Genomic DNA, 12999 nt, shown 5'->3' with positions numbered 1-12999 from the left:
GTGGACCTTCTCACCTTCTCCTCTCCATCTGTGGAGCCGGTTCTTCTCCGGTTCTCCTGTCCCACCGATGAGTTCCAGCCTGGGAGCACCAGGAGAACATCCTTGTTGCCATCCCGGCACCGTGGATGGAGCGGAGAGAATCCCTTTTCCGGCAAACGGGAAGCGCTGTGATCCCCTTTTTCCCTCCGTGGGGCGATCTGAGCTCTCCCACCTTCTCCTCTCCATCTGTGGAGCCGGTTCTTCTCCGGTTCTCCCGTCCCACCACCACGTTCCATCAACAGGAGGGCGTCCTCCTTCCCAACCCGGCGTTCCCGATCGTTCCGATAGAGCTTCCTTCGCAGCCGGGAGCCTCCGGAATCTTCCCAACCCCCTTTTTTGTCCCTTCATGGTGCGATGTGGACCTTCTCCCCTTCTCCTCTCCATCTGTGGAGCCGCTTCTTCTCCGGTTCTCCTGTCCCACCGATGAGTTCCAGCATGGGAGCACCAGGAGAACATCCTTGTTGCCATCCTGGCACCGCGGATTGAGCGGAGAGTCCCTTTTCCGGCAAACGGGAAGCGCTGTGATCCCCTTTTTCCCTCCGTGGGGCGATCTGAGCTCTCCCACCTTCTCCTCTCCATCTGTGGAGCCGCTTCTTCTCCGGTTCCTCTGTCCCACCACCACGTTCCATCAACAGGAGGGCGTCCTCCTTCCCAACCCGGCATTCCCCATCGTTCCGATAGAGCTTCCTTCGCAGCCGGGAGCCTCCGGAATCTTCCCAACCCCCTTTTTTTCCCTTTGTGGTGCGATGTGGACCTTCTCACCTTCTCCTCTCCACCTGTGGAGACGGTTCTTCTCCGGTTCCTCTGTCCCACCACCACGTTCCATCAACAGGAGGGCGTCCTCCTTCCCAACCCAGCATTCCCGATCGTTCCCATAGAGCTTCCTTCCCAGCGGGAGCCTCCGGAATCTTCCCAACCCCCCTTTTTCTTCCCCTTTGTGTTGCTCTGTGGGCCTCTTTTGGCTTCACTCTGAGCTTCTCTTCGTGCTCAGATCTTCCGCGATTATGGTTTCCACCCTTTGGTTCAACGCTGGATCATCGGCCAATGTTTATGCGTGGACCAACGGACCATTGCATCCTACGGAATCCGTCGGGATGGCGACATGGCGTATCTCTACCTCCTCACGGCGAAGGCGGCCGAGCTGACGGAGGAACGCTACGAGGAGGACCAAGCGCGGATGTTGCTCAACTCCATCTCCTCTCCCATCGAAACCTCTGCCGAGAAGCGCAAATACAACACGATGCCCAACAGGACCTCCAAAACAGGTCAGATCCGGACGGAATCCGGCACAGGGGTGGGAATGGGAATCGTAGAGTTGGGTTTGGGGGTCTCCGGGTGGTTCAAACCTTATCCGGAGGGGACAGGAGTCGCTCAGGACCTTCTGCTCCTCTGGAGGAGGTGGAACATCATCTCCAGGATAGACCAGAGTGCTCCTCTCATCCCACGTTGGGGTTCTTGGGGGAAGAATGGGGATCGTAGTGTTGGGTTTTTGGATCTCTGGGTGGTTCCCACCTTGTCCGGAGGGGACAGGAGTCGCTCAGGATCTTCTACTCCGCTGGAGGAGGTGGAACATCATCTCCAGGATGGACCAGAGTGCTCCTCTCATCCCACATTGGGATCCATGGGGGAAGAATGGGGACCGTAGCGTTAGGTTTGGGGTTCTCCGGGTGGTTCCCACCTTGTCCGGAGGGGACGGGAATCGCGCAGGACCTTCTGCTCCTCTGGAGAAGGTGGAATATCATCTCCAGGATGGCCCAGAGTGGGACACAGTGTGCTGGAAGCCCTGAGAGCTCCTCTCATCCCACGTTGGGATCCATGGGGGAAGAATGGGGACCGTAGCGTTGGGTTTGGGGTTCTCCGGGTGGTTTCCACCTTATCCGGAGGGGACAGGAGTCACTCAGGATCTTCTACTCCACTGGAGAAGGTGGAACATCATCTCCAGGATGGACCAGAGTACTCCTCTCATCCCATGTTGAGGTCCATGGGGGAAGAATGGGGACTGTACTGTTGGGTTTGGGAGTCTCCGGGTGGTTCCCACCTTGTCCGGAGGGGACAGGAGTCGCTCAGGACCTTCTACTCCGCTGGAGGAGGTGGAACATCATCTCCAGGATGGACCGGAGTGCTCCTCTCATCCCACGTTGGGATCGATGGGGGAAGAATGGGCACCGTAGCGTTGGGTTTGGGGGTCTCCGGGTGGTTCCCACCTTGTCCGGAGGGGACAGGAGTTGCTCAGGAACTTCTGCTCCTCTGGAGGAGGTGGAACATCATCTCCAGGATGAACCAGAGTGCTCCTCTCATCCCACGTTGAGGTCCATGGGGGAAGAATGGGGACCGTAGCGTTGGGTTTGGGGTTCTCCGGGTGGTTCAAACCTTATCCGGAGGGGACAGGAGTCGCTCAGGACCTTCTGCTCCTCTGGAGAAGGTGGAACATCATCTCCAGGATGGCCCAGAGTGGGGCACATTGTCCTGGAAGCCCTGAGAGCTCCTCTCATCCCACGTTGGGATCCATGAGGAGCAAAAATGGGGATCGTAGCATTGGGTTTGGAGATCTCCAAGTGGTTCCCACCTTGTCCGGAAGGGACAGGAGTCGCTCCGGACCTTCTGCTCCTCTGGAGGAGGTGGAACATCATCTCCGGATGGCCCAGAGTGCTCCTCTCATCCCACTTTGGGATCGATGGGGGAAGAATGGGCACCATGGGGGAATAATGGGGACCGTAGCGTTGGGTTTGGGGGTCTCCAGGTGGTTCCCACCTTGTCCGGAAGGGACGGGAGTCGCTCAGGATCTTCTGCTTCTCTGGAGAAGGTGGAACATCATCTCCAGGATGGACCGGAGTGCTCCTCTCATCCCACGTTGGGATCCATGGGGGAAGAATGGGGACCGTAGCGTTGGGTTTGGGGTTCTCCGGGTGGTTCAAACCTTATCCGGAGGGGACAGGAGTCGCTCAGGATCTTCTACTCTGCTGGAGAAGGTGGGACATCATCTCCAGGATGGCCCAGAGTGCTCCTCTCATCCCACGTTGGGGTTCTTGGGGGAAGAATGGGGACTGTAGTGTTGGGTTTGGGGTTCTCCAGGTGGTTCCCACCTTGTCCGGAGGGGACGGGAGTCGCTCAGGACCTTCTGCTCCTCTGGAGGAGGTGGAACATCATCTCCAGGATGGACCGGAGTGCTCCTCTCATCCCACGTTGAGGTCCATGGGGGAAGAATGGGGACCGTAGCGTTGGGTTTGGGGTTCTCCGGGTGGTTCCCACCTTGTCCGGAGGGGACAGGAGTCGCTCAGGACCTTCTGCTCCTCTGGAGGAGGTGGAACATCATCTCCAGGATGGTCCAGAGTGGGACACAGTGTGCTGGAAGCCCTGAGAGCTCCTCTCATCCCACGTTGAGGTTCTTGGGGGAAGAATGGGGACCGTAGCGTTGGGTTTGGGGTTCTCCGGGTGGTTCCCACCTTGTCCGGAGGCGACAGCAGTCGCTCCGGACCTTCTACTCCTCTGGAGGAGGTGGAACATCATCTCCAGGATGGTCCAGATTGGGACACATTGTCCTGGAAGCCCTGAGAGCTCCTCTCATCCCACGTTGGGGTCCATCGGAGCGGGAATAGGGACTTTGGTGTTGGTCTTGGAGATCTCCAGGTGGTTCCCACCTTTTCCGGAGGGAACAGGAGTCGCTCCGGACCTTCTGCTCCACTGGAGTGTGACACAACACACCGGAATGCTCCCATCTTGGAGAAGAGGGCTCTCTCGGCACAGTGTGGCAAGTTCCCGGCCAGGTTTGGTAGCCCATCCGTGTGCCGCTTCCAGGATTGGATCTCACATCCCTTTTTTTTTTTTGCCGCTGTTGCTCCTCAGGCTTTGGGAATGACACCAACAGGAAGATGGACATCACGGAGATCGGCCAAAACCTGGATGCGCTACAGCTCGGAGACCTCAGTGCTCAGCCGGTTGCCGCCAATCCGCCCTCTCCGGTGCAGGTAGGGACCGTATCCGTTGGGATTGGAATTCCAGCTGCTCCGCACTCCTTCCCGGTGGGATAGAGGAGACAATCGGATCTCTAATCCAATAGAAACCAATACCCCTCATGACCTTCCAGCTCTGTCCTCCCTTTCTCCCAGTCCAGAACTGCTGGAAAACGATGGATAATGCTCCCACCACATCCTATTCCCGTTTTCCTCCTTTTTCCCGGATCCTTTATCCCTCCATATCCCTTCAGACGCGCTGATCGCATCCAAACTAAGATCGGGATCTCTATCCCAGTTCAAACCAGCACCGTCCTCCCTTTCTCCCAGTCCGGAACTGCTGGAAAACGATGGATAATGCTCCCACCGCATCCTATTCCCATTTTCCTTCTTTTTCCCGGATCCTTCATCCCTCTCTATCCCTTCAGACGCACTGATCGCATCCAAACTGAGATCGGGATCTCTATCCCAGTTCAAACCAGCACCGCTCGGCTCTCTCCTCCCTTTCTCCCTGTCCCGAACTGCTGGAAAATGATGGATAATGCTCCCACCACATCCTATTCCCGTTTTCCTCCTTTTTCCCGGATCCTTTATCCCTCCATATCCCTTCAGACGCACTGATCGCATCCAAACTGAGATCGGGATCTCTATCCCAGTTCAAACCAGCACCGCTCGGCTCTCTCCTCCCTTTCTCCCTGTCCCGAACTGCTGGAAAATGATGGATAATGCTCCCACCACATCCTATTCCCGTTTTCCTCCTTTTTCCCGGATCCTTTATCCCTCCATATCCCTTCAGACGCACTGATCGCATCCAAACTGAGATCGGGATCTCTATCCCAGTTCAAACCAGCACCGCTCGGCTCTCTCCTCCCTTTCTCCCAGTCCAGAAGTGCTGGAAAACGATGGATGATACTCCCACCACATCCTATTCCCGTTTTCCTCCTTTTTCCCGGATCCTTCATCCTTCCATATCCCTTCAGACGTGCTGATCGCATCCAAACTGAGATCGGGATCTCTATCCCAGTTCAAACCAGCACCGCTCGGCTCTGTCCTCCCTTTCTCCCAGTCCAGAAGTGCTGGAAAACGATGGATAATGCTCCCACCACATCCTATTCCCGTTTTCCTCCTTTTTCCCGGATCCTTCATCCCTCTGTATCCCTTCAGATACACTGATCGCATCCAAACTGAGATCGGGATCTCTATCCCAGTTCAAACCAGCACCGCTCGGCTCTGTCCTCCCTTTCTCCCAGTCCCGAACTGCTAAAAAACGATGGATAATGCTCCCACCGCATCCTATTCCCGTTTTCCTCCTTTTTTCCCGGATCCTTCATCCCTCCATATCCCTTCAGACGCACTGATTGCATCCAAACTGAGATCGGGATCTCTATCCCAGTTCAAACCAGCTCTGTCCTCCCTTTCTCCCAGTTCCGAAGTGCTGGAAAACGATGGATAATGCTCCCACCACATCCTATTCCCATTTTCCTCCTTTTTCCCGGATCCTTTATCCCTCCATATCCCTTCAGACACACTGATCGCATCCAAACTGAGATCGGGATCTCTATCCCAGTTCAAACCAGCACCGCTCGGCTCTGTCCTCCCTTTCTCCCAGTCCCGAAGTGCTGGAAAACGATGGATAATGCTCCCACCGCATCCTATTCCCATTTTCCTCCTTTTTCCCGGATCCTTCATCCGTCTGTATCCCTTCAGACGCGCTGATCGCATCCAAACTAAGATCGGGATCTCTATCCCAGTTCAAACCAGCACCGCTTGGCTCTCTCCTCCCTTTCTCCCAGTCCAGAAGTGCTGGAAAACGATGGATGATACTCCCACCACATCCTATTCCCATTTTCCTCCTTTTTCCCCGGATCCTGTATCCCTCCGTATCCCTTCAGACGCACTGATCGCATCCAAACTAAGATCGGGATCTCTATCCCAGTTCAAACCAGCACCGCTCGGCTCTGTCCTCCCTTTCTCCCAGTCCCGAACTGCTGGAAAACGATGGATAATGCTCCCACCACATCCTATTCCCGTTTTCCTCCTTTTTCATGGATCCTTTATCCCTCCATATCCCTTCAGACGCATTGATCGCATCCAAACTGAGATCGGGATCTCTATCCCAGTTCAAACCAGCACCGCTCGGCTCTGTCCTCCCTTTCTCCCAGTCCCGAACTGCTGGAAAACGATGGATAATGCTCCCACCACATCCTATTCCCATTTTCCTTCTTTTTCCTGGATCCTTTATCCCTCCATATCCCTTCAGACGCGCTGATCGCATCCAAACTGAGATCGGGATCTCTATCCCAGTTCAAACCAGCACCGTCCTCCCTTTCTCCCAGTCCCGAACTGCTGGAAAACGATGGATAATGCTCCCACCACGTCCTATTCCCATTTTCCTCCTTTTTCCCGGATCCTTCATCCCTCCATATCCCTTCAGACGCATTGATTGCATCCAAACTGAGATCGGGATCTCTATCCCAGTTCAAACCGGCTCTGTCCTCCCTTTCTCCCAGTCCAGAAGTGCTGGAAAACAATGGATAATGCTCCCACCGCATCCTATTCCCGTTTTCCTCCTTTTTCCCGGATTCTGTATCCCTCCGTATCCCTTCAGACGCGCTGATCGCATCCAAACTGAGATCGGGATCTCTATCCCAGTTCAAACCAGCACCGCTCGGCTCTCTCCTCCCTTTCTCCCAGTCCCGAACTGCTGGAAAACGATGGATAATGCTCCCACCACATCCTATTCCCATTTTCCTCCTTTTTCCCGGATCCTTCATCCCTCCATATCCCTTCAGACACACTGATCGCATCCAAACTGAGATCGGGATCTCTATCCCGGTTCAAACCAGCACCGCTCGGCTCTCTCCTCCCTTTCTCCCAGTCCCGAACTGCTGGAAAACGATGGATAATGCTCCCACCGCATCCTATTCCCATTTTCCTTCTTTTTCCCGGATCCTTCATCCCTCCATATCCCTTCAGACGCACTGATCGCATCCAAACTGAGATCGGGATCTCTATCCCAGTTCAAACCAGCACCGTCGTCCCTTTCTCCCAGTCCCGAAGTGCTGGAAAACAATGGATAATGCTCCCACCACATCCTATTCCCATTTTCCTCCTTTTTCCCGGATCCTTTATCCCTCCATATACCTTCAGACGCGCTGATCGCATCCAAACTGAGATCGGGATCTCTATCCCAGTTCAAACCAGCACCGCTCGGCTCTCTCCTCCCTTTCTCCCAGTCCAGAAGTGCTGGAAAACGATGGATAATGCTCCCACCGCATCCTATTTCCATTTTCCTCCTTTTTCCCGGATCCTTTATCCCTCCATATCCCTTCAGACGCACTGATCGCATCCAAACTGAGATCGGGATCTCTATCCCAGTTCAAACCAGCACCGCTCGGCTCTCTCCTCCCTTTCTCCCAGTCCCGAACTGCTGGAAAACGATGGATAATGCTCCCACCACATCCTATTCCCGTTTTCCTCCTTTTTCCCGGATTCTGTATCACTCCATATCCCTTCAGACGTATTGATCGCATCCAAACTGAGATCGGGATCTCTATCCCAGTTCAAACCAGCAACGCTCGGCTCTCTCCTCCCTTTCTCCCAGTCCCGAACTGCTGGAAAACGATGGATAATGCTCCCACCACATCCTATTCCCGTTTTCCTCCTTTTTCCCGGATCCTTTATCCCTCTATATCCCTTCAGACGCGCTGATCGCATCCAAACTAAGATCGGGATCTCTATCCCAGTTCAAACCAGCAACGCTCGGCTCTCTCCTCCCTTTCTCCCAGTCCCGAACTGCTAAAAAACGATGGATAATGCTCCCACCGCATCCTATTCCCGTTTTCCTCCTTTTTCATGGATCCTTTATCCCTCCATATCATTTCAGACGCATTGATCGCATCCAAACTGAGATCGGGATCTCTATCCCAGTTCAAACCAGCACCGCTCGGCTCCGTCCTCCCTTTCTCCCAGTCCAGAACTGCTGGAAAACGATGGATAATGCTCCCACCACATCCTATTCCCGTTTTCCTCCTTTTTCCTGGATCCTGTATCCCTCCGTATCCCTTCAGATGCGCTGATCGCATCCAAACTGAGATCGGGATCTCTATCCCAGTTCAAACCAGCACCGCTCGGCTCTCTCCTCCCTTTCTCCCAGTCCAGAACTGCTGGAAAACAATGGATAATGCTCCCACCACATCCTATTCCCGTTTTCCACCTTTTTTTCCGGGATTTCCATCCCTCTCTATCCCTACAGACGGGTTGGTCGTGTCCGAAATGTACTTTCATCAACAAACCGACGCGTCCGGGCTGTGAGATGTGCAGTACGGATCGTCCGGATGATTACACGATTCCCGGCGGATACACTCCGGATGAGACGGAACTTTGGAGGATGCAACAGGAACAGGAAGGGATCCGTCAATACCAGCAGGTACGGATGCTTCCATCGGCTTCTCCGGGTCGGAGCCGGGATGGAATTAGGTTTGGATGTCACACAGATGTGTGGATTCTGTCTTGGGAAGGAGAAAACGAAATTCCATTGGCGGAGTCGGAGTGGGAATCCGTATCGGGGCTGGAATTGTGGCCACGATCCGATGTCGGAGTGGGAATCCGTATCGGGGCTGGAATTGTGGCCACGATCCGATGTCGGAGTCATCGGAATCCGTATCGGGGCTGGAATTGTGGCCACGATCCGATGTCGGAGTCATTGGAATCCGTATCGGGGCTGGAATTGTGGCCACGATCCGATGTCGGAGTGGGAATCCGTATCGGGGCTGGAATTGTGGCCACGATCCGATGTCGGAGTCATCGGAATCCGTATCGGGGCTGGAATTGTGGCCACGATCCGATGTCGGAGAGGGAATCCGTATCGGGGCTGGAATTGTGGCCACGATCCGATGTCGGAGTCATCGGAATCCGTATCGGGGCTGGAATTGTGGCCACGATCCGATGTCGGAGTGGGAATCCGTATCGGGGCTGGAATTGTGGCCACGATCCAATGTCGGAGTGGGAATCCGTATCGGGGCTGGAATTGTGGCCACGATCCGATGTCGGAGTGGGAATCCGTATCGGGGCTGGAATTGTGGCCACGATCCGATGTCGGAGAGGGAATCCGTATCAGGGCTGGAATTGTGGCCACGATCCGATGTCGGAGTCATCGGAATCCGTATCGGGGCTGGAATTGTGGCCACGATCCGATGTCGGAGAGGGAATCCGTATCGGGGCTGGAATTGTGGCCACGATCCGATGTCGGAGTCATCGGAATCCGTATCGGGGCTGGAATTGTGGCCACGATCCGATGTCGGAGTGGGAATCCGTATCGGGGCTGGAATTGTGGCCACGATCCGATGTTGGAGTCATCGGAATCCGTATCGGGGCTGGAATTGTGGCCACGATCCGATGTCGGAGTGGGAATCCGTATCGGGGCTGGAATTGTGGCCACGATCCGATGTCGGAGTCATCGGAATCCGTATCGGGGCTGGAATTGTGGCCACGATCCGATGTCGGAGTCATCGGAATCCGTATCGGGGCTGGAATTGTGGCCACGATCCGATGTCGGAGTGGGAATCCGTATCGGGGCTGGAATTGTGGCCACGATCCGATGTCGGAGTCATCGGAATCCGTATCGGGGCTGGAATTGTGGCCACGATCCGATGTTGGAGTCATCGGAATCCGTATCGGGGCTGGAATTGTGGCCACGATCCGATGTCGGAGTGGGAATCCGTATCGGGGCTGGAATTGTGGCCACGATCCGATGTCGGAGTCATCGGAATCCGTATCGGGGCTGGAATTGTGGCCACGATCCGATGTCGGAGTCATCGGAATCCGTATCGGGGCTGGAATTGTGGCCACGATCCGATGTCGGAGTGGGAATCCGTATCGGGGCTGGAATTGTGGCCACGATCCGATGACGGAGTCATCGGAATCCGTATCGGGGCTGGAATTGTGGCCACGATCCGATGTCGGAGTGGGAATCCGTATCGGGGCTGGAATTGTGGCCACGATCCGATGTCGGAGTGGGAATCCGTATCGAGGCTGGAATTGTGGCCACGATCCGATGTCGGAGTGGGAATCCGTATCGGGGCTGGAATTGTGGCCACGATCCGATGTCGGAGTGGGAATCCGTATCGGGGCTGGAATTGTGGCCACGATCCGATGTCGGAGAGGGAATCCGTATCGGGGCTGGAATTGTGGCCACGATCCAATGTCGGAGTGGGAATCCGTATCGGGGCTGGAATTGTGGCCACGATCCGATGTCGGAGTCATCGGAATCCGTATCGGGGCTGGAATTGTGGCCACGATCCGATGTCGGAGTCATCGGAATCCGTATCGGGGCTGGAATTGTGGCCACGATCCGATGTCGGAGTCATCGGAATCCGTATCAGGGCTGGAATTGTGGCCACGATCCGATGTCGGAGTGGGAATCCGTATCGGGGCTGGAATTGTGGCCACGATCCGATGTCGGAGTGGGAATCCGTATCGGGGCTGGAATTGTGCCCACGATCCGATGTCGGAGAGGGAATCCGTATCGGGGCTGGAATTGTGCCCACGATCCGATGTCGGAGAGGGAATCCGTATCGGGGCTGGAATTGTGGCCACGATCCGATGTCGGAGTGGGAATCCGTATCGGGGCTGGAATTGTGGCCACGATCCGATGTCGGAGTCATCGGAATCCGTATCGGGGCTGGAATTGTGGCCACGATCCGATGTCGGAGTGGGAATCCGTATCGGGGCTGGAATTGTGGCCACGATCCGATGTCGGAGTGGGAATCCGTATCGGGGCTGGAATTGTGGCCACGATCCGATGTCGGAGTCATCGGAATCCGTATCAGGGCTGGAATTGTGGCCACGATCCGATGTCGGAGTGGGAATCCGTATCGGGGCTGGAATTGTGGCCACGATCCGATGTCGGAGTGGGAATCCGTATCGGGGCTGGAATTGTGCCCACGATCCGATGTCGGAGAGGGAATCCGTATCGGGGCTGGAATTGTGCCCACGATCCGATGTCGGAGAGGGAATCCGTATCGGGGCTGGAATTGTGGCCACGATCCGATGTCGGAGTGGGAATCCGTATCGGGGCTGGAATTGTGGCCACGATCCGATGTCGGAGTCATCGGAATCCGTATCGGGGCTGGAATTGTGGCCACGATCCGATGTCGGAGTGGGAATCCGTATCGGGGCTGGAATTGTGGCCACGATCCGATGTCGGAGTGGGAATCCGTATCGGGGCTGGAATTGTGGCCACGATCCGATGTCGGAGTCATCGGAATCCGTATCGGGGCTGGAATTGTGGCCACGATCCGATGTCGGAGTGGGAATCCGTATCGGGGCTGGAATTGTGGCCACGATCCGATGTCGGAGTCATCGGAATCCGTATCGGGGCTGGAATTGTGGCCACGATCCGATGTCGGAGTCATCGGAATCCGTATCGGGGCTGGAATTGTGGCCACGATCCGATGTCGGAGTGGGAATCCGTATCGGGGCTGGAATTGTGGCCACGATCCGATGTCGGAGTCATGGGAATCCGTATCGGGGCTGGAATTGTGGCCACGATCCGATGTCGGAGTGGGAATCCGTATCGGGGCTGGAATTGTGGCCACGATCCGATGTCGGAGTCATCGGAATCCGTATCGGGGCTGGAATTGTGGCCACGATCCGATGTCGGAGAGGGAATCCGTATCGGGGCTGGAATTGTGGCCACGATCCGATGTCGGAGTCATCGGAATCCGTATCGGGGCTGGAATTGTGGCCACGATCCGATGTCGGAGTGGGAATCCATATCGGGGCTGGAATTGTGGCCACGATCCGATGTCGGAGTCATTGGAATCCGTATCGGGGCTGGAATTGTGGCCACGATCCGATGTCGGAGTCATCGGAATCCGTATCGGGGCTGGAATTGTGGCCACGATCCGATATCGGAGTGGGAATCCGTATCGGGGCTGGAATTGTGGCCACGATCCGATGTCGGAGAGGGAATCCGTATCGGGGCTGGAATTGTGGCCACGATCCGATGTCGGAGTCATCGGAATCCGTATCGGGGCTGGAATTGTGGCCACGATCCGATGTCGGAGAGGGAATCCGTATCGGGGCTGGAATTGTGGCCACGATCCGATGTCGGAGTCATCGGAATCCGTATCGGGGCTGGAATTGCGGCCACGATCCGATGTCGGAGTCATCGGAATCCGTATCGGGGCTGGAATTGTGGCCACGATCCGATGTCGGAGTCATCGGAATCCGTATCGGGGCTGGAATTGTGGCCACGATCCGATGTCGGAGTGGGAATCCATATCGGGGCTGGAATTGTGGCCACGATCCGATGTCGGAGTCATCGGAATCCGTATCGGGGCTGGAATTGTGGCCACGATCCGATGTCGGAGTGGGAATCCGTATCGGGGCTGGAATTGTGGCCACGATCCGATGTCGGAGTGGGAATCCGTATCGGGGCTGGAATTGTGGCCACGATCCGATGTCGGAGTGGGAATCCGTATCGGGGCTGGAATTGTGGCCACGATCCGATGTCGGAGTCATCAGAATCCATATCGGGGCTGGAATTGTGGCCACGATCCGATGTCGGAGTCATCGGAATCCGTATCGGGGCTGGAATTGTGGCCACGATCCGATGTCGGAGTCATCAGAATCCGTATCGGGGCTGGAATTGTGGCCACGATCCGATGTCGGAGTCATCGGAATCCGTATCGGGGCTGGAATTGTGGCCACGATCCGATGTCGGAGTCATCGGAATCCGTATCGGGGCTGGAATTGTGGCCACGATCCGATGTCGGAGTCATCGGAATCCGTATCGGGGCTGGAATTGTGGCCACGATCCGATGTCGGAGTGGGAATCCGTATCGGGGCTGGAATTGTGGCCACGATCCGATGTCGGAGTCATCGGAATCCGTATCGGGGCTGGAATTGTGGCCACGATCCGATGTCGGAGTCATCGGAATCCGTATCGGGGCTGGAATTGTGGCCACGATCCGATGTCGGAGTCATCGGAATCCGTATCGGGGCT

General features: G+C 55.8%; 1 protein-coding gene across 2 annotated transcripts in view; it reads left to right on the top strand.

The window, feature by feature from the left end:
* Positions 1 to 12999, top strand: part of SHARPIN (SHANK associated RH domain interactor) — a 49144-nt gene that overhangs the window by 15349 nt on the left and 20796 nt on the right. For both annotated transcript variants that reach the window (XM_054057740.1, XM_054057741.1), the window contains exons 6-8: positions 1031 to 1304; positions 3883 to 4004; positions 8245 to 8418. In XM_054057740.1, coding sequence (XP_053913715.1) covers positions 1031 to 1304; positions 3883 to 4004; positions 8245 to 8418 — 570 coding nt within the window. The remainder of the gene's footprint in view (positions 1 to 1030; positions 1305 to 3882; positions 4005 to 8244; positions 8419 to 12999) is intronic.

This window comes from Cuculus canorus, chromosome 2 (assembly GCF_017976375.1).
Source record: "Cuculus canorus isolate bCucCan1 chromosome 2, bCucCan1.pri, whole genome shotgun sequence".
Taxonomy (NCBI): Eukaryota; Metazoa; Chordata; class Aves; order Cuculiformes; family Cuculidae; genus Cuculus; species Cuculus canorus.
The sequence above is the reverse complement of the archived record's forward strand: the minus strand, read 5'-3'. Positions and strand labels throughout refer to the sequence as shown.